At 35.7% G+C, this 23187-nt stretch overlaps 1 protein-coding gene across 1 annotated transcript; it reads right to left on the bottom strand.

Annotated features, from left to right (window-relative positions):
- Positions 1–1731: 1731 nt before the first annotated feature.
- On the bottom strand, positions 1732–2502 carry LOC107849232. The gene has a single exon (XM_016693860.1). It carries the CDS (start codon positions 2500–2502, stop codon positions 1732–1734), a length of 771 nt encoding a protein of 256 aa, XP_016549346.1.
- Positions 2503–23187: the final 20685 nt, after the last annotated feature.

Raw genomic sequence — 23187 nt, 5'->3', positions numbered from 1 at the left:
CTGTCAATTCTGTTAAACTTCTGGACTCTGGTTATGTATTTTCTTTGTTGTCTTGACAACAAGTTCATCACTATACAAGATACTGATTTGCCCACCAGTAGGATTAGAAATCCTAACAGATGTGCGTAGAGTTCGTAGAGTCGGTTCACCCATGTCTTTGCTTTTTTTTGACTACAAGAAGCGCACAATAGCCAGGATCTAGGAGGAACTTCTTCAGGAGGGCCAAAGATATCATTTCCACTAAGATCCTTGGTCTTTGTATCTGATAGTTGCTTCTTCTTCTTGACTTTGCTATCTGACTCACTTCCTAAATTTCCACTCAACTCACGTTGCTTTGCCACTTCCTGTGATGATACCTCCCCGTCCCCAACCTATATATATGCAGTATTATTTTCTATGTATATATACACCGTGTAAGTTTTTTTTCAATGAAGAATGTTCAACTGACTATCATTAAGTCTATGTATCTATGTAATTTTACCCGTATATTCCTGAAATAACTAGATTTTCTGAAATATAATAAGTGTTGAATCACTAAACAGAGGATGATATCTGTCGAATTTAACTTCTCAATGCAGGGATCAACTATCAAGTTTTGTAGGAATACTAGTATTAAAACCCATAGACTCAACTTCAACATATCAAGAAATAGACTAGCAGAAGAAAATAAAGTATCTAAACATTTATCAAGAGAATCTGAATTCTGGAGTCCTAAAATGAAAGAAGAAAGCAAAGCCATTCAGGGAAAAGGAAGCGTCAGACCAGCAGTCTTTATTACTCAAAAATACAATATAAAAAACATATACATTCGCTCAATACTATGGTGTACATGGATCATTTATTTCGTACGAGTATTTCGACTTATTTTTTAATAATGAACTATAGTTCTTCAGCACTCAAAAATACAAAATAAAAAACATATACATTCGCTCAATACTATGGTGTACATGGATCATTTATTTCGTACGAGTATTTCGTCTTATTTTTTAATAATGAACTATAGTTCTTCAGCAGCTGCATCAAAAAGGAGAAGCAGATTTTGCATACTTATCGGCTTCCATGGTTCGCATCATCGGTGAGATACCACTACTACAAGAAAAAATATGCCTAGTCCCAAATGAATTGGGTTCAGCTGGGAGACCACTACAAAAACAACAAATATCTGTAGTTTCAAACAAGTTGAGGTCGGTGAGATACCACTATAGGTCTACAACAACAACAAATATGCCTAATCTCAAATAAGTTAGGATCGACTAAGAGACCACTACAAAAACAACAAAAAATGTCCAGTCCCAAACAAGTTGGGGTCGGGTGAGATACCCCTATTTAAAAAGGAAAAGAACAGTACTTGCCATCCAGCTTCAGTGCTATTAAGATCTGAATCAAAAGAAGCAGCAAGAACCCAAATTTGAGACAAAGTAAACTCATTTTCTTATTGCTAGACTTGATAGAAAAATTCTAGGGTATACTTCAAGTGTTTATAAATGGAGGCAATCAGAATATTCTTACAAAACAAAACGCGCGAAGAAGCTAATCAAAACATAATTTTAATATTGAAAATGTAACTACATACATTATTACAGTTGTACTCTACAAGGTTTCATATCTTGAAATGTCTTAATAATAGCATCATTAGAAATATTATCAAATACATCTTTTTCCAAATAAGGGACCAAGCAACCACTAAAAAACTATCACTCATTTGACTCTGCAAGTCATTCTTGATAAACTTCATTGTCGGAAAAGCTCTTTCAACGGATGTTGTGGCAACTGGTAGAAGTAAAACGATGTTGTGGCAACTGGTAGAAGTAAAACAAGTTTCACTAAGAAGAATATCAGAAGATAATTTGAATGTTTCTTTGTCTGAACTAATCTTTTGGAAAGATCACAAAGCCCATTCAAATCGTAGAATCTTTCATAAACATCACGAGCATCAACAATGTAACTTACAAGTTGATTCTCAAGAATACCCATATTAAATTCATCAAAATCATCTGGATATAATTCAGTTATTCTCATTATTTTTTTAATGTCAAAAATTGAAAATAAGTTAACTGAATTCGAAGAAGCAATTTCATGAAGCAAATCAGTTATCACCTCACCAAAACGATCATTCAGTTTTTGAAGTTGCCAATCAATAATATTGCAAAACACTTCAATGCGGTAATGATGTAAAACTATATAATCGGCAAGTCTTCGGCGGGATCTTAAAGAGCTAACATATAGATCCTCAAAGTTAGGTATCAAAATATCATGTTTGTCACAAAATAGAGATACATTATCAATAAGAGAATTCCATTCATCATCCCTTAAAACTTGCAACCTTCTCTTTGCTACTTCAACAAGTAGCATGGCATTTGTAACATCTTGCTCCTTTTTTTGTAAATATTTGTTAAGCTCATTTATGATAGCCAAAACATCTCCCATCAAATGTAATATGAACGCAACCTCAAATGTTCGACAAACTTCATGATGTCCCATTGCCTTGGCTCTTTCATCCATATTACATGCATCAAGAACAAGTGATTCAAGAATATCAAGAATAGTACCAAACATAAAAATAAAATTGCTAAAGGAAAGAATAATGAGACCCTCAACGAGTATCACAAGCTCTTGAAAGACCAAGTTGTTGATTCAAGCCCCTACCAATAGTAATTTCACCCATATCTAATGCCTCTTGAATTTTTTCTTTTTGAGAATCTCAAAATTCATCCATACATTTAGAAAAAGATCCCAACAAATTTAAAATATTTGAGACCAACACTACAAGTTTTTCCACTTTAATACACTTTTTAAAGACTCCAAAAGTTAGTTAAAGTTGATGAGCAAAACAATGGATAGAATAAGCCGATCTACTTTCTTGCCTAATTAATATTTTAAGATCATTGATCTCACCTTGCATATTACTTGCCCCATCGTAACATTGTCCACGCATATATAATAGACCCAAGGAATGTTGAGCAAGTAAATTGTCAATTGCTCTTTTTAGAGATAAAGTACTAGTATCTTGAAAACGAACAATAACAATAAGTCGCTCCATCACAGATCCCATCCTATCAGCATATCACAAGACAATAGCCATTTGCTCATTACATGACACATCAAAAGATTCATCAACTAGTAAAGAAAAGTACTCACCATTTAATTCATCAAGAATAGCTTTAACAGTTTCTATTTTACATACACTCATAATATCTTTCTAAATCATTGGAGAAGTCATTTGATCATTTCGAGGAGCATGTTCTAGGACATAAGAATGAATTTGATCACACTTTTTTGCATACCATGAGAGTATTTGAAGAAAGTTTTCCCTACTAAGTGATGATTTAGATTCATTATGACCTCGAAATGCAAAGCCCTGAGTTATTAGAAGTCTAGCTACATCAACCAAAGCATTTCCGCGGATCCAATATCCATGCATAAGTTGATTAAATTTCCTATCAAATGCATATTGAATAGACTATTTTTGTCGCAATAAATCTTGACATTTCTTCTTTGATTGATTGTGTACGCTATTCGGTAGACCAATATGCTTCTCAAGACTCTTCTTCTTATGCCAACTTCTAAACCCTATAGTTAAAAATACTTCACTTCCACCTTAATGAATGTTATTATCTTTAAAAAGATAACAATACAAACAATAGACCACATCTTTACTAAAGTTATACTCTAACCAATCATGATGCACATCATCGAACCATTCATAATTAAAACAACACATTAATCCAGAAATATCCTTTTGAGGATACTCATGAAGCTGAAGACGAGGTTGGCAAGGACCATTCAAGAGATATTCTCTTCTAATAAGATCACGATACTTGGGAGGATACTTTAATATTAGAATTGTTTCGTCCGGATCAAACTTTAAGGAACTCAAATCAAATTCTTGAGCATTTTCTTGAGAAGGTAATGCTACTTTTAAATAGTTGGCATTTGTTTTTTGGTTAGATTGAATATCATTACGAGAAACTAAATTTGATTTTGGTACTACAGTAAAAAAATTTCTTCACTGAACGTTGAAACTGTCGTAAAGTAAGGATTTAGTTAGAACTTATAGATCAACATAGAAAGTAAACAACACTATTTATACCAAATCAAATCAACTAAAAACAAGAAGTTTTTACATAAATAATAATAAAAAACCAAGTAGCAAATCAAATCATTCAAAAAGATCAATCATTTTTTACATCAGCCGAAAAAAAGAAGAAGTTTCTACACAAACAAAAATAAAAAATCAAGTAGCAAATATATAAAAGTAGGATTCAAAAAAATTAAAATCAAGAAAGATGGAAATTAAAAAATTACCGAAGAAGCCATAACAGTCAACAGAGAGTGAAATTGGGGAAGACTGGCGAGAATTGGAGATTTAAAGGTCGGAAGTTGGAACTCATCTTAGGTTATTTGTCGGGTTCGGACCTTCACTTAGTTTCACCCAAGCTTCATCCTGGTCAGTGACAATTGCCCTATGAAGACTTGCTTTCGCTATGGCTCCGGTAGGTTCCCTTAACCAAGTTACTGCTTATGAGTCGCTGGCTCATTCTTCAACAGGCACGTGGTCAGAGCCCTGGATCCTCCCACTGCTTGGGAGCTTACAGTTTCATGTTCTATTTCACTCCCCAATGGAGGTTCTTTTCACCCTTCCCTCACGGTACTACTTCGCTATCAGTCACCCAAGAGTATTTAACCTTGCAAGGTGGTCCTTGCTGATTCACACAGAATTCCACGTGCCCCATGCTACTCGGGTCAGAGCGTAAGCTAGTGATGCTTTCGGCTACTGGACTTTCTCCATCTAGGGTGCAGCATTCAGGTTGTTTCGCCTAGCAGCACGACGCTTGTATTGCTCTCCCACAACCCCGTTTTCACGATTTAGGCTGCTCCCATTTCGCTCGCCGCTACTACGGGCCGGGAATTGCATAGAGTAGGAGAGAAATTGTGTTAGAGAGAGTGGTGGATATGATTTTTTAATATTTGACTTTGAATTTAGGAATTTCAATAAAAATTCATTATGTCCCCTTTTTTCAAAAAACAGAATGAAGTCGTTTAGATTAAAAATAATACTTTTAAACTTAATTTTGTTCCAGATTAATTCCTGAAGTAAAATTAAAAAAAAGACAGCCTTTAAGCGAATTCAAACCCGCAACCAACGACTGTGAGGGCTCCGTATTAGTGTGGACCCCCTTTGCCACTGAACCAAGTCTTTTACTTGTGTCAAGGGGGTTCAACGTTATATATATACATAGCAAAAAAATTTTATCGTTACATATTTAGTGTAATTTTTCGACGAAAGGAATTCGGATGAATTCTTGGAAGCAATGTAGATCCGCCCCTGCAAATACTCATGATTTCATTCTACCGGCTGAGTGTCTTTCTGTCATATAATTAATCTCGTGCAGGGCTAAATTCTCACAAGGGAAAAGTTGTTTAAAAGAGAGCAATGTTGGGTTTGTTTTCTTTTGCGAGAGAGAAATGGGTCGTTTATGCAATACCAAAAATTCAAGGTAAAAATCCTTAAAGGATCAAAACAGTTGGTTTTATTGCAAATTTCATAAGGTTAAAATCCATATTGCGTATAAAGGTGATATGTAGATATATATTAAATTTTTAACATTCGTGGAAGAAATTCCTAATTTCACCTCTATTTATAAGCTTTCAGAATCACTTGTTTGAACAGTGAGCATCTGACCCGTATAAAGCTTAGCTTAAAGGTTCGAAGTTCGAATTTTAGAATTCCATAACATGTTAGTAGCCTCGCTGCTCTGTTGCATTCTACAGAAAAAGAATTGGGAAATAGTCTACATTTACTCTTCGATTATACTTTTCGAACAAAAATATCCCAATGTTAGCTAATAGTTCAAGTGTATTCTTCAGTTAAGAGTATCCAAGGTGGAGTTCAACGTGATAATTTAACATTAAAATAAATAAATTAAAGACGTGTCAGGAAAACAACACCAAAAACTAAAAAAAAAAGTAACTCCTAAGACCTAAATGTTAAAGGCTTAAACAAATAACCAATTCCTTAAACTTGTTAGGATATTTCATTTAAACACTCGAACTAAGCATTGTTTTGATTTAATATTTCAACTCCCAATAAAGTGTTTCAATTAAACATTCTAGGTTAAAATTTTAATTTTTTTTCGCGTGTTCTCATTCGTCTATTACGTACTTAAGTTAACTATACAAAATATATTATCCTTTTAACTATACATCTGTCTTAATAAGTCGTAGAACCTCTGAACATTGTCTACTTTAAGTTGATGCCTATATTTAAAAGATGAGATTTTGAAAGAGTAGCCGTAGTATCAGAAGAAATTCTTCCTTTGACCTGAGACTGCTACTTATATTTCCTTTACTACTCTTTGTCTCTCCTCAGTTGCTTCTTGAGCCAATAATATTTTATATAGTTAACTTTAACCATCTTATAGACAAATAAATATACAAATAATTTTTTCCTTTCAAACTTTGAATTGAAGACGTCTAATAGAAACACTTTATTAGGAGTTAAAAGATATTCAATTGAAACAAAACTTAATTTGAGTGTCTAAATAATGTATATTCTGACGGATTTAATTAAGGGACCAATTGTGGCTAAGTATTAAGCCAATAAAAAAAAATTCCTAAGGGGTCGTTTGGTGTGAGGTACTAAAGCATATAAATTCGGAATAAAAATTTTCATGCACCGTTTGATTGTCAATATTCGGGATAACTTATCCCGGGACTAATAAATAGTACGGGATAAGTTATCCCACACATATGGTGGTATAACAATTCCAACACAATTTATCCTTGGAATAAACTATAAAATGACAAAATTATCCTCAAATTCTTTGATTATCACTTCTCTCTCTCTCTATCTATCTATCTATATATATATATATATATATTAATTTACTTTATTTTACTACTATATATAAGAGAGAATGTGAGATTTTAATAGTCCTTGCATTTAATCTTTTAATCACTTTATCCCTAATTTAAATTTTAATTACTCTACAAATTTTCACTCATTTTGATAAATTTGAACAATTATATGAGCTTATTAAATGCTACAAAAGTGACGAGTCATGAAAAAATAATAGTGACACCATAAAAATTATTTATACAACCAAATTCAAAATTGATGAAAGGGTTTATTGTCTTTCTATTTTGTAGAAATGTTTATTAATCTTACTTTAGATTTTCATTTTTCCTAACAAATTTATTATGGACAAGTAATTAATATCTTGACATTCCTTTCTAACTTAGTACATGCTTGATTATTAAATAATTTTTTATTTTTTTTTATATATAGCTAAAATTGTTTAAAAATTTATTTTTTTTAAAAGTACAATTTAACTCCCAAATACAACAACAACAACATACCCAGTGTATTCCCACTTAGTGGTATCTGGGGAGGGTAGAGTGTACACAGTCTATACCACAACCTTGGGTGAAGTAGAGAGGTTGTTTCCGATAGACCCTTGGCTTAGAATCAATAACAATATAACAAACACAATACATAAATGCATTTAAACTTGTATAGTATGCAAAATAAACTAACAACACTAGTCACAAGATAATACTAAAACTATAAATCTGAAACCATAGACAACACTCAACACCTACGACTAAGAAACTTCAGACACAAAAACTAAACACTCCCCTGCTGTTACCGACACCCTCCCACCCCCTAACCCTCTACCCTAATCCACATCCTCCATACCTTCTTATCAAGAGTCATGTCCTCCATAAGCTGTAACTGCTTCATATCATGCCTAATCACCTCCCTCCAATATTTCTTCGGCCTACCTCTCCTCCACCTAAAATCATCTATAGTTAGTGTCTCACACCTCTGCACTAGCGCATAAGAACCCCTCCTCATCACGTTCCCGAATCAATGTAACTTCACTTATCGCATCTTGTCCTCCACCGAAGCCACTTTTACCTTTTCCTGAATAATCTCATTCCTCACCCTATCCTTCCTTGTCTGACCACACATCCACCACAACATCCTCATCTCCGCCACCTTTAACTTTTGGATGTGAGATTTCTTAACTGGCCAACACTCGGCTCGATACAACATAGCTGGTCGGACTCCCAAATACGATACTAAATAATGAATAATGAGAGTAATTGTTTTTCAAATTTTTTAATAATAAATTTTTTTAAACAAAGAATGGGATTATCAACATTTTATAGAATTTAGGACAAAATAAGTAATTTAACATGAAATATTAAAGCTTCATACACGTGTAAGAAATATTAACATAAATTTCTTAACATGTACTTTTAGGAAGAAAAAAACTACTAAAGTTAAAAAAAAAATAGTAACTTTTCAATTTTTTTGTATGGTTTAATATGAAGGAAAATAATTAAGCTAAATAAGGTAAAAGATATTTTTGTAAATAAACTATCAATTCTTAAAAAAGATGCAATGCAATATTATTTTTAGTAACTGTAAGCAATAAAATTTTATTAAAATCCGTACAAAATTTAGATAATATTAAATTTAAAATATATTAGTCCCAAATAAATATTGTGGATTAATGCAATTGGATCAATTATTTAAATCCAAACATATGTGGGTTTAATTAATGTCCAATTCTTTTAATTGGGCTAGTCCATTAATTTGGGTTAAAAAATAATTAGCCCAAGATGTCATCATATTAATTTGGGCTACAAATGACTGAGCCCACTTTAGCAAGCCCAAGATGTCATCATATGCTAGAGGCCCAATTTGATGCCACATGTCAAATGACGCAGCATGCCAAGTCAAATGAAGGATCCAATGGGACAATGCCATGTGTCAAAAATAATGCAGTGAATTAAAGACCGAGAAGAAATGTCATGTCACGTAAATCTGATTGGCCAAAGGAAGTTCATAATTATCAAGACCATGTTACTTAAATCTGATTGGTCAAAGGAAGTTCATGTTTATCATGACTCTTTACTTCCTACAACTATAAATTGGGGCCTCATAATTCACAAAAAAACACCAACAATTCTAGCAAGAAGCAATAGAGAGCTCGTGGATCAAAGCAGCAGATTTTTCTACAAATTCAAGAATTCAAGATTAGTTCATCAAGCTTCAAGATCAAGAGTTCAAGATTCAATAAAAAAGTTCAAGCTTCAAGATCAAGAGTTCAAGATTCAAGAACAAGCTCAAAAGCCCTTGAATTCAAGTACAAGTCAAGATCAAGCTCATCAAATCTGCAAATCAAGCTCAAGTTCAAGATCAAGACCGCAAGATTCAAGAACAAGCTATAAAGCCCTTGGATTCAAGCACAAGTCAAGATCAAATCCTTCAACTTCAAGTTCAAGATCAAGCTCGAAGCCCTTGAATTTATAGTTGAAAAGGCAAATCAGAGGACTCATAGAGATTGTAACACTCACTTATTGAAATCAATAAATCGATTATTGCAGTATTTTTTTTGTCTTGGTTATTATTTTTTATCTTGGGAATTTTATTGTCCAATAAATTCTGGCACACCCAGTGGGACAATCTCTACCTCTCATCTCAACTTTTCCAACTTTGAAGATTAAGAACGGTGAAATGACTTTCGCAAAGATCAACTCTCAATCAACTGCTTCCAAGGCTGCTGATTTAAGGTTCTCTGCTGAAGTAGAAAGCATCCTTGGTGTTACTTTCAGAATTTTGGAAGTTGTCACTAGGTGTAAGGCAAATATGTTAGGACAACAAACACATTCAGTGTCGTCTGCGCCTCCAGTTTTTGGATCTTCAACCCCAAAAGGAATGAAGTACAATGCAAGTGCTTTGGAAGGAGGAATCAGTGTGGCGGAATCTCTTAAGAAGACTCTTGCTCTACTTGAGCACTCTGGTTCTAAATACTCTGACACAAAGAGCGATAGTCGTTCAATAAATGTGTCATCTCCACTTATAACGTATAAGCTAAGCACTTCAAAGATCAACTTATGCAATAATCCGTGTTACTCTCCAACGTCTCTAGTGATCATTTTGCAATGGTGATTGATGCCTTGTCTATAAGGAGCAGCTTGCGAATCTGACAAAGGCTATTGAAGGCCTGACCAAATATGTTCAGAATCAAGACGCTAGGATTGATAAGATAGTGGATAGGGTGGAGGTCCTGATAGACGAAAAATCTAGTCATGCACCGGGAAAAGTTTCAGAAGATCACGAGACAGAACATCCTGTGAAGCAAACACCGCTGAATAAAGAGGTATGAGTTTCTTCTGAGGGGACGATCCCAATTGAGCAATTAAAGAAATTCATCGAAGGGACCCTCAAAGACAAGTATGATGTTGTCACCAAGTCTTTCCTTGCGTATGTCAAGACCTACACTGCAAGAATTCATAGCCTTAAAATGTCTTTCGATTATCAACCGCTCAAATTTCAATAATTTGAGGTCAAAGAAAATCCGAAACAACATGTCGCAAACTTTGTTGAGATGTGTAATAATGTTGGAACTTATGGTTTGTTCGTTCCCTAAAGGGAAACACCTTCGATTGGATACGAACCTTGAGCCTAACTCCATCGATAGTTGGGAGCAATTAGAACATGAGTTCCTGAATCAATTTTATAGCACAAGGCATACAGTGAGAATGGTAGATCTCACAAATACTCGACAAAGAAAGAATGAGCCAGTCATCGATTTCATCAATCGATGGAGAAATGCTAGCCTAAATTGCAAAGATAGACTCAGCAAAGCTTCTGCCATAGAGATGTGCATCCAAGGAATGCATTGGGATCTCCTCTATATCTTGTAAGGAATTAAGCTAAAGTCCTTTGAAAAGTTAGCTACGCGTGCTCATGACATGGAGTTTAGCATATCTTCTACTAGAAAAGGAGGAGCGTCTATCCATGATCCTCGAAAGGGAAAGGATAAGCAAGAACCCAAAATATGGAGTATGTTTGTCCCTAAAAATGATAACAAATAATCCATGAATGTCGATGTGTCTCCTGTGAAGGTCACCATGAAGGTGAGCAAGAAGCAAAGCATGAAGACTACTTTTCGACCACGTCCAAATTAGAATTTAACTTTAAAGGAGATGCATGAAAAAGATTACCCTTTCCTTGATTCTAATGTAGCTGAGATTTTTGATAAACTTCTTGAGCATAAACTCATTGATTTACCAGAGATGAAGCATCCCGACGAAGCTGGAAGGACCAATGACCCAAATTATTGCAAGTATCATAGGCTTGTGGATCACCCTTTGGAAAAGTGCTTTGTCTTTAAAAACAAAGTCATGCAATTAACAAATAAAAAGAAGATCTTCATTGATAATGAGATGGCCATTTCTTATCAAATCTCTATCACTTTTGGCTCACTCGATCCAATCCAAATATATGTTGAAGAGCATAATGAGAATCTATTAGATCATGACAAGTCTTCAGTTGGTAAAGGCGATGATGAAGGTTGGACTCTAGTAACCAGGCGCAGATGCAAGAAGACGAGTCCACGAAAGAAGACGGTCGAGCAACCAACTATGAGGAGGATGGTAAGAAAATTAGTAAAACAAAGGCCGATTGAGCTTCTAAAAAATACGATGGTAATGGAGCTCCACCACCACAAACCTCGGCGTTCAGTAATTTTAGAGGAATTCTTACCAAGTTGGTTCCATGTAAAGACTTCCTAAGTCAACCTTGAGGCATCTTATTTTAATACTTCCAAAGAGGGGGCAAAGGGTGAAAATATACCCATAGAAGTTCCTTCATCCTCTGAACCGCTTGTTGAACCTCTTGATCAAGAGACACATGTATGTGATATAAAAATCACATTCATAAATAACGATCTTCTGCTTGGTGAGGCCCTACACAACTGTCCCTTATACATGGTAGGTCAAATTCTAGGAAAGAAGATTAATAGAATCTTAATAGACAAGGGATCCAGAGTCAACATCCTTCCTATCTGAAGGATGAAGGAACTTGGCATCATTACTGACGAACTAGATGAAAGTCATATATAATGATCCAAGGCTTCAACAAAGGGGGCTAGATGGCCATGGGATCTATCAAGTTGGGTATTCGTATGGATGATTTTCAATCAAATGCATTAATACATGTGATCGATGCCAAAACTTCATATAATATATTGCTTGGTAGGACTTGGGTGCACGGGAACAAAATTATCTGGTCCTCCTACTATCAATGCTTGAAGTACCTCAAAGGTGGAGTGGAAAGAAAGATAGAAGTTGATGATAAGCCATTTACTGAAGGTTAATCACACTTTACCGATGCAAAATTCTACTTGAAGAACTATGTCATAAATGAGAAAAAGGTTGATGATGTCACCAAGACCAAGTGTGATGATCTTGCATCTAAGAAGGTCATCGTGACTGTTGAAAAGTCTCTAATAAGAAGCCTCTCTCCACTTTAAATAAAGAAAGCGTCACTCCTATAAAAAAAAAAAGGCAACTTCTGTTCTTCACTACGTACCAAAGGTAAGAAAACAAAGATCACTCATCTGATGCCCAAGATAATATGCTAAAGGGGCTAACTTTACCTATTAGAAAGATTAACGCGATAAATTCATCCTCAAGGCTACTTAGAGAAGCTGTGGCTCAAAATCCCTCACAAGATATGACACTCTCTCCGAAGTGTACAAATGAGGGCTTCGATCCAAATGAATACAAGTTATTTATAAAGGTTGGATATAATCCTAATGAGCCATCAAGGTTGGGTAAAATTTTGTCGAAAGGTACAATAAGGCAGGCACGAAAAGGCCTAGGATACACACAGCCATCTCCAAGTAGCATCTCAATAAGAAGGGCGATTGGTAACTATATCACTGTAGAAGAAAAGTCTACCGCATCGAACAAAAGGCCTTCTGTCTTTGATTGAATTGGAGAATAAACCGCAAGAACTTCTGTATTTGAGAGGTTAGGTCCTCTAAATAATTAGAGAAGTAACAAGTGTCGGAGAAGTCATCAAAGTATGACAATGCATTCCTTACCTAAGATCCAGAAGGATTTCCAAAGTTTAATTCCTTCTAGAATGAGGCAGCAGATGGAACTGGTGGTTTCATGCAACAAGGTGTTAAAAGAAAAGGATCATACTGTGGTTTATACTAAGGAATATGAGGAAGATGATGAAAGTGTTAGATTTTCATATCATGTTATGGCCCAAAATAAGAATAGGGCCTCATCTCAAATAAAGGTTGATAAAGATTCTTTCTGGTGTCACCACATATCCATCAACAATGATGATCCTCAAGAGGAGAAAGATACTGGAGAGGCTCCATCTCAACTTGAATAAGGAGTGAAGGCCATAATAAATCCCTTAAAAGAAGTTAATCTTGGAACCGATGAAGACCCAAGTCCAACTTACCTGAGTGTTTTTCTAGAGATTAAGAAAGAAATCACGTATATGGATATACTCACAGAATATATGGATGTATTCACTTGGAGTTATACGGAAATGCCTGGCTCAGATCTAAAAGTAATAGTTCATTAATTGGCAGTCAAGAATGGTGCTCGTCCTGTTAAGCAAGCCCAAAGATGCTTTAGGAAAAAGTTGGTTCCATTGATCGAAAATAAAGCTAACAAACTCATTGAAGTTGGGTTTATTCGTGAAGTCAAATATCCCATGTGGATTTCAAGTATTATTCCAGTACAGAAGAAGAATGGCCAAATTCGAGTTTATGTCAACTTTTGAGATCTCAATAATGCATGCCGTAAGGATGATTTTACAATCCCTATACCAGAGTTGATGATTTATGCCACCACTTGTTATGAGGCAATGTCCTTTATGGATGGTTCAGCCGGCTACAACCAAATCCACATAGCACCAAAGGATGAAGATCTCACTGCATTTCGTGTGCCCAAAGGTATTTATTGCTACAGTGTGATGCCTTTTGGTTTGAAAAATACTGGCGCCACTTATCAAAGGGCTATGCAAAACATCTTTGATGGCCTACTCCACAAAAATGTTAAATACTACGTGGATGATCTAGTGGTGAAGTCAAGAAAGAGAGGCGACCACTTAAAAAACCTAAGAATGGTGTTTAAGTTACTTCAAAGATATCAACTTAGGATAAATCCATTGAAGTGTACCATCAGAGTTACTTTTAAAAAATTTCTTGGCTTTATTGTATAAAACCGAAGAATCAAAATTGATCAAGCCAAGGTCGATGCAATTTTGAAGATGCCCGAGCCTCAAAATATTCATGAGTTAAAAAGCCTTCAAGGAAGGCTAGCATATTTAAGGAGGTTCATCCCAAACTTGGCTGGAAAATGTCAACTATTTAGCCATCTCATGAAGAAGGACACTCTCTTCGAATGGGACCAAGCTTGTAGTAATGCCTTTGAGAGTATCAAATCATACTTAATGAAGCCACCAGTTCTTGCGGTACCCATACCTGGGAAACCACTGATACTCTATATCGCGGCATAAGAAAGGTCAGTTGAAGCACTATTGGATCAAGAAAATAGTGAAGGAAAATAAAACTTTCTTTACTAGCTGAGTAGAATGATGACACCAAATGAGCTGAAGTATTCTCCAATCGAAAAGTTATGTTTGACATTGGCTTTCTCAATCTAAAAGACGAAATACTACTTTTAAGCTCATGTTGTTTGTCTTATGTCTAAGGCAAATCCCATCAAGTTTGTAATATTGAAACCAGTCCTCAGTGACCGACTTGCAAGGTGGTACCTTTAATTTCAATAGTTTGAGATTGTGTACGTTTCCCCAAAAGTTGTAAAAGGACAAGCATTGGCTGACTTCTTGGTAGATCACTCAATACCTGATGACCGGGAATTGAGCGATGAACTTTCTGATGAAGATGCAATGGTGGTTGAAGTTAGATCCCCATGGAAGATGTACTTTGACGGTGCTGCACATCGAGATGGAGCTGGTGCTGGTGCTGCTATAGTATTTGTCACTCCATAAGAAGAGGTCATCCTTTACTCTTTTACCTTGATGAATCGTTTCTCCAATAATGTTGTTGAATATCAAGTGCTAATACTCGGACTTGAGATGGTTGTCGACATAAAGCAACTACAATTACAAGTCCTTGGTGACTCTCAATTGGTGATCAAGCAGTTTTTAGGAAGCTATGAAGTCAGAAAGCCTGAGTTAAGACCATATCATGATTATGCACAGAAGTTGATGGGATGGCTTAGAGAAGTAACCCTCCAGTATGTGCCAAGGAAATAAAATAAGCAAGCTGATGCCCTAGTTACTTTAGCCTCAACTCTAACTCTTTCGAATCAGACACAAGTTACTATCCACCAAGAATGGGTAGTGCCACCATTAAATAAGGATGAGGACGTAAAAAGTAAGGTTGAATACCTTGTCTCCATGTCCGAAGCTGTAAAGGAAGATTAGCGACAATCTATCATTAACTACTTGTGTTATGGGATACTTTCGAAAGATCCAAGGAGAAAGACTGACATTCGTCGTCGTGTACCTCACTTCCTTTACTACAAAGACACACTGTACAAAAGATTATTTGAAGGAGTACTCTTACGGTGTTTGGGAGAGGACGAAGCAATTCAAGCTTCGCAAGAAGCGCACACAGGAGTTTTTAGATCACATCATTCTAGACTGAAGCACCATTTTTACATTAAAATTATGGGATATTATTGGCCAACGATGGTGAAAGATTGCTTGGACAATGCTAGAAGATGCAAAACTTGCCAATTCTATGCAAATTTTATACATCAACCTCCAGAGGTACTACATCCAACTGTAGCATCTTGGCTATTCAATGCTTGGGGAATGGATGTTGCTGGTCCACTACCAAAATCTTCTGGTGGATACTTATACATCTTGGTCACGACAGATTACTTCTCAAAGTGGGCTGAAGCTCTTGCTCTCAAGGAAGTAAAGAAAGAAAATGTTGTAAACTTCATCCGAGTGAATATCATCTACCGCTTTGGAATTCCTCAGTACATAATAACTGATAATGGAAAGCCATTTGATAACAAACTGATGAACAAAATCTATGATTTTTTTGGTTTCAAGCAACGCAAGTCTTCTATGTACCATGCTACCGCCAATGGTCTAGCTGAAGCATTCAATAAAACTTTATGCAACTTGTTGAAGAAAGGCGTCTCCAAATCCAAACGAGACTGGCATGAGTGAATGGAAGAAGTTTTATGGGTGTATAGGACAACTTACCGTACACTGACGCAATCAACCCCATACTCACTTGATTTTGGAGTTGAAGTAGTCCTGCCACTTGAGCGTCAAATACCTTCTTTGAGACTAGTCATTCAAAAAGGGCTCGTGGATAAAGAAAATACTAAGTTGCGTCTTGCAGAGTTAGAAGCTCTTGATGAGAAGAGGTTGAAGGCTCAATAAAATCTTGAATATTATCAAGCCCGACTATCTCGTTCATTTAATAAAAAGGTTCGCTTGAGGTGCTTCCAAGTTGGAGATCAAGTCCTTGCAGTAAGAAGGCCCATTATTACTTCTCATAAGTCTGGGGGAAAATTCACCCCAAAATAGGATGGACCATATGTCATACAAGAAGTATATTCAAATGGTGCTTATAAGCTTGTTGATGCAGATGGCATGAGGATTGGCCCTATCAATGCCAAGTTCTTGAAGAAATACTATCCTTAAAGGAAGATGGTACTCCTTAAAGCATAAGTATAAACTGCATGTCCACTCCTGGCCCGCAAGAGTATAAACTGTGAATGATTTAAAAAAAATGTTTTCTAGGTTGAAAACCTCGAATAAGGCGACCTAGTCAAAATTTATGACGCAACAAAAACACTTACCCCAGAACTACGCTGTGACTTGAACCTCTTTATTAAGGTATGTAGGCGCTTGAAATTTTATTATGAGTTCAGTTACATGAGTGTCAAAAAATACATGTCCCTTCTTGATCCATCATATGAAAGTTAAGTTTGTATTCATCTCGATTAAGTCTTGGACCATCAAAAGGAAGAGAAGTTCTTTAATAGGATTTGGGATACCCAAAGCTTGCAGTTTAAAGCGAAGATCTGCCAATCATGCAATTGCCAAATTTGCAAATCGAAAGCCTTAATTTTTAAGGCTTCCAAACTGAAGTTACAAGTCTAAACCGATTGTGAGACAAAGACATGAAGCCAATAGTTAACAAATTTGAAGAGAAAGCCAGAGTTTAGTACTAAAACATAAGCGCATCAAAAAAGAAAATCAATTCTTGAAGTTGAAGTTCAAAAGGAATATTAAGATAAAAGTATAGTATAAAGAGGATTTCTATTACAACTAATAGATCTAACTGCTCCATAAAAATCTAAATAAAGCGACAAAAGAGTTTGAAGAAAAGAAAACATCTCCTAAGTCTAATCTAGATGTAACTTGTAATTGATTAAGTCTTGCGCATAGCTTCCAGACGCTCTTTCTTCTGATCTACACCATTTGATAAGTCTGCGTCAAAGCTTGCATCGAATTCCTTGGTTGCAATAGAAGACTCTAGCCTTGCTTTCTTGGCTTTATTCTCAGCTTCCGCTAAAAGACCCTCCAAAGCATGCGTCTTTCTACACAATTCTTTTATCTTTCCTCTTCATGTTTTGTAGTGATTGTCGAATAGAAGATGCTGCTCTAACCTTCTCGTCCTCTTCAATCATGGCATTTGAGAGGCGTTCCCCTATTATATAAAATAATTCTTCTCTTGTGGCTTTCTTATTCATACCATGAAGCATCAATCGTGCTTAGTCATAGGAAGTAGCAAGGTTAAAAAAGTCGTGCAACAACTTTCTCAATGGGGAAATATCCACGTCCTTACAATCCATCTCCTCGATGATTACTTGGACTTTATCTTTAAGGGAAGAAGCACAATTAACATCACACTTTGAAAGCTTACCTTGAGTTACGGTCCAAAGAAAGGAGATATAGTTTTTTTTATCATCTAGGACAACTTTTTTTCCATCAAATACTGACATAACAGCTAATAGAGGCTTACATATGTCAGAATCCAAGGTGGCTTTAACCTTGTTACAAGAAACAGAAGTTGGCCCTTCTCCCATTTTAGATATGGAAGGTGGTTCCATCAGATCTGTACCAGATACAGACTCATCACTATCATGTGACCCTTCACGCTACAAGGCTGTAATATTAGTCGGCTGCATAAGAAAAAAAAGAATTAATAAAAAAAGAGTCATTAAGATACACTTGGTAAAATAGATGTCTTGACCATACCTCCTCGTCAAGAGCTGATATAGTCTTCAAAGGATTATCCATGTCATTATGAATTTCAATCTTCGGTGAAATAGCACCCCTTGCATCGTCAAAATGTACCTTTACTTTTTTCCAACAACGGTCTCTACTACTACTCTCACTTTCATCTTGGGACAACCTTTTAGAGACATGAGTAGTTTGAGTAGGATTCGCCCTCGTATACCATCGGAGGTGTGTGAGATCTCTCATCTTCATGTTGATTTAGCAACTTGGCATCCGAAGGAGGAACATCAATGATAAGGGCCTCATTTATAGGTGCTTCATCAGAATTCCCCAAATGTGTGGCGATAGTCGACCCAGAGATGTCCATCAACATCTGTAGATGATGACTAAGAAAATCCCCATGAGTCTTTTTTCACCAAGTCTAATAGTCGGTTCCGAAGAACTTGCCCATATTAGGCAAAACTGAAGGAAAAGTTGCTTATGAGGATGATCGGCTCATTGTGCAAATCCTCCCAAATATTAGTACTTTTTCTAAGGAGGCAGTGCAAATGTCGTTCTTCATGATGCCTAAAATATTCTGATAAAATCCAAACTATCGACTGAAGCGGTGTGGACTATATGGCTCAATGATAAATGAGTTTCTGCATCTAAGTGTGAGAAAGCTGAAACAATTACTCATAAAGTAGCTCATCTCTAATGTTGGGGCACTCTCACTATCCACATAAAAGTAAGGGTGCATCTTGTCCTGCATGGTAGAAGTCTAAACCACGTTTACCCCACTATGGATACACTTTTTTGCATCATTTTTATCAAAATATTTTGCACCGCCCTCTACGGAGTATACAATCATAGTGGGAATGGACAATCCACTAGAAAATAGATAATGGGTCCTGAAATAATGAGCAATCTAACCATACACATAGTGAATAGGAAAACAAACCTTGATTTGATCGAGTTGCGTTAAAGAAGATATCTTGTTTAGTCCACTATAAATGCTAGCCATTACCGGTATTGCAAGGCCGACCATCTGCCCACTCGTCATCATGCATGCTATCTTGAAAGTCTCAAGGCGAATGAAGTCACCTTTCGTACTTGAAAAAATAAAAGCACACAACCAACAATACAAGAAAGCTGTCAAATATGTATCATCTTTTTTGTCGCGGTTTACCCCAAGCTCAAAAAATACCTTCTTTTCAGCATGTGACCATCTTAGTGTATTAAGCAAACCTCTCTAGTGTTGTGTGTCAATTTAGGGCGAGCAGATTTCTTTTCCTGCCTTGGTGGAGCAGGGCCGTACTTTGAAGGTTTCTTGCACCAGAATGTTATCCAATTGTTGAATGATACTTCTTGGCTAGCATCTAGCAGAGTATGAAAGTCCGCAAATAAGTACTCATAGGTGCGGGAAATATACCTTACCTTCTTCGCATCCAATCTTGTAAGTTCTTTGGCCTCAGGCACTACTTCTTCATAAAGAATACCCTGAATTGGTAAACTTCCAAGAACATGCAGATCCCATAAAAAATAGATAATTCTCCGACAGATGTGAGCAGTGTATTTTTTTTGGGTCACCAAGATTTAAAAAATGCTTGGAGTATGTCTGAGTTACGATCATAAGTAAAAAGCGATGCGTAAACGACATTATAAATCTGCGTCTTGCTCAAAGTTTCTTGGCTCCTACCAAGTATATCTTCTATCCACTATACCCACTCCCAATACCCAGGAATGTGACAATACTCTCCCTCAAGTGTCATTTTGGCTCCCCAACATATCTCTCCTAAAGCTATACGATGACCCAAGCTTGGGAGTGGAGTTGCGATATTTGCATGATGATGATCTGGCGCTTGAAGGGAGAACAACTTGAATAACTGATTGGAATTAAGGGTTTGCACCGAAGTCTAGTTCGTCATGGAGAATGGATTCTTGAGAGAAGGCCACAAACTTGTATACTGACCAGTCAATGGAGTGTGAGTCAAAAGTCGAGTTTGTTGGGCCCCATCTTCAGTTTCGACTATAAGATACTTGGAGTCGGTGGAAGGGGAGGTGTAGTGTCTGAAAATCACCATCTCTTCAAACTGCAAAGAAAAGAAGAATTAAATCTATGGTGTACAACAATAGGTATAAAAGAATCTTGACTAAGTATCCCCATACGCCATAAGATTACCGTAAAAAAATTACCCTTTTCTTATGGCGAGGACGAGTAGTCATCCCGATGTGCTGTAAGATCACCATTAAATTACCTTTTCTTATGGTGGGGACGAATAAGCCATCCCTATGCATCGTAAGATTACCATAAAGTTACCTTTTAGCTTTTCTTATGGCGGGAACGAGTAGTCATCCCGATGCGCCGTAAGATTACCATAAAGTTACCTTTTACCTTTTCTTATGGAGGGGACGAGTAGTCATCCCTATGCGCCATAAATTACCATAAAGTTACCTTTCTTATGACAGGGACGAGTAGCTATCTCTACATTCCATAAGACTACCATGAAGTTACCTTTTACTTTTTGCCATAAGACTACCATGAAGTTACCTTCCACTTTTTACCATAAAACTACCATGAACTTACCTTTTGCCATGAGACTATCATGGAGTTACCTTTTACCTTTTCTTATGGCAGGAACGAGTAGTCACCCCTACGCGCCATAAGATTACCATAAAATTACCTTTCTTATGGCGGGGATGAGTAGCCATGCTTACACGCTGTAAGATTACCATGAAATTACCATTATTATGGTGGGGATGAGTAGTCATCCCTACATGTCGTGTGGTTATCGCATCTGCATGAAAGACGTTATTTGAGAAAAAAAAAAAAAAAGGAAGGATCTAACGGTGCTAGAGCGGTTTAAAAAAAGAACAATGAAGAAGTTTTTTTAAAAAAAGGGAAAGAAAAAGAGGAAGAGAATACCTCGTGTCGAAGCTCAAATCTGCTGCCAAGAACGGTACAAAATATACTGCAAACAATAAAAAGCATTGGGTATTTATAGGGTCGAGCGGCGGCTGGCAGTTTGTCTCCTTCTCAAACACGACCTATTGAGGTGGTGATACACAGAATGAAATCCTAAACCTTGTTGAAGTTATGTTATTTGCATGGTTTAAAAGATAAAATTCATCACTGGCACGTGATTAATGAAAAGAAATAATTGGACTTTGTATATTAAGTATGTGATGGCCAGGAAACATAATCATAATTGGACTTTCCCAATGTGGAAAGTATATAGGCAACCCAAGTAAAAGTCAAACCCTTTATTCCATGCAGCCACACGTAAGCATTTTTTTTAATAATAATAATGATGAATGAATTTTACAATGTGTCCAGGGAATATTTGGTTCCAAAATTCAAATCATTTTTTTTTCATGTGATATGCACTAATTCGTGTATCTTTGCATGTGAATATATATTATTTTTATACTTTAAGCCCAGTCCTTCAAACAAATATTCACAAGTCTTGAAGTAGGCACTTTATAAGCAATAAAATTTTATTAAAATTCATATAAAATTCGAATAATATTAAATTTAAAATATATTAATTTCAAATAAATATTATGGATTAATGTAATTGGATCAATTATTTAAATTTAAATATGTGTGGGTTTAATTAAAGTTCAATTCTTTTAATTGGACTAGTCCGTTAATTTGGGTTAAAAAATGATTATCCCACTGTATCAAGTCCAAGAGGTCATCATATTAATTTGGACTACAAATGTCTGAGCCCACTTTATCAAGCAAAAAATGTCATCATATGTTAGAGGCCCAATTTGGTGCCACATGTCAAATGACGTGGCATGCCAAGTCAAGTAAAGAAGCCAATGAGACCATGCCACGTGTGAAAAAATATTACAGTAAATTAAAGGCCCATAAGAAATGTCATGTCACTTAAATCTGATTGGTCAAAGAAAGTTCATATTTATCAAGATCATGTCACTTAAATCTGATTGTCAATATTCAAGATAACTTATCCCGGAACTAATAAATAGTACCGGAATAAGTTATTCCACACATATGGTGGTATAACAATCCCAACACAATTTATCCTTGGGATAAAATATAAAATGACAAAATTATCCTCAAATTCTTTGATTATCTCTCTCTCTCTCTCTCTCTCTCTCTCTCTCTCTCTCTCTCTCTCTATATATATATATATATATATATATATATATATATATATATATATATTACTTTACTTTACTACTATATATAAGAGAGAATGTGAAATTTTAATAGTCCTTGCGTTAATTTTTTTTATCATTTTATTCCTAATTTAAATTTTAATTACTCTACAAATTTTCATTCATTTTGATAAATTTGAACAATTATATGAGTTTATTAAATGCTACAAAAGAGACGAGTCATGAAAAAATAATAGTGACGCCATAAAAATTATTTATACAATCAAATTCAAAATTGATGTAAGGGTTTATTGTCTTTCTATTTTGTAGAAATGTTTATTAATCTTAGATTTTCATTTTTTCCTAACAAATTTATTATGGACAAGTAATTAATATCTTGACATTCCTTTCTAACTTAGTACATGCTTAATTATTAAATAAAAAAATAATTTTTTTATATATAGCTAAAAATATTTAAAAATTTATTTTTAAGAAAAGTACAATTTAGCTCTCAAATACAACAACAACAACAACAACATACCCAGTGTATTCCCATCTAGTGAGGTCTGGGGAGGGTAGAGTGTACGCAGTCTATACCACTACCTCAGGTGAAGTAGAGTGACTGCTTCCGATAGACCCTTGACTTAGAACCAATAACAATATAACAAACACAATACATAAATGCATATAAACTTGTACAGTATGCAAAATAAACTAACAACGCTAGCCATAAGATAATACTAAAACTACAAATCTGAAACCATAGACAGCACTCAACACCTACGACCAAGAAACTTCAGACATAAGAAGATAACACTCCCCTGCTGTTATCGACACCCTCCTACCCCCTTATCCTATACCCTAATCTGCATCCTCCACACCTTCCTATTAAGGGTCATGTCCTTCGTAATCTATAAATGCTTCATATCATGCCTAATCACCTCCCTTCAATATTTTTTTGGCCTACCTCCCCCACCTAAAATCATCCATAGCCAGTGCCTTACACCTCTGCA

This window comes from Capsicum annuum, chromosome 12, assembly GCF_002878395.1.
Source record: "Capsicum annuum cultivar UCD-10X-F1 chromosome 12, UCD10Xv1.1, whole genome shotgun sequence".
NCBI lineage: Eukaryota > Viridiplantae > Streptophyta > Magnoliopsida > Solanales > Solanaceae > Capsicum > Capsicum annuum.
This window is presented reverse-complemented; position numbering and strand designations above follow the sequence as displayed.

Excerpts from the sequence above, each read along its gene's own strand:
- LOC107849232 (XM_016693860.1), bottom strand. The coding sequence starts at position 2,502 with ATGGATGAAAGAGCCAAGGCAATGGGACATCATGAAGTTTGTCGAACA.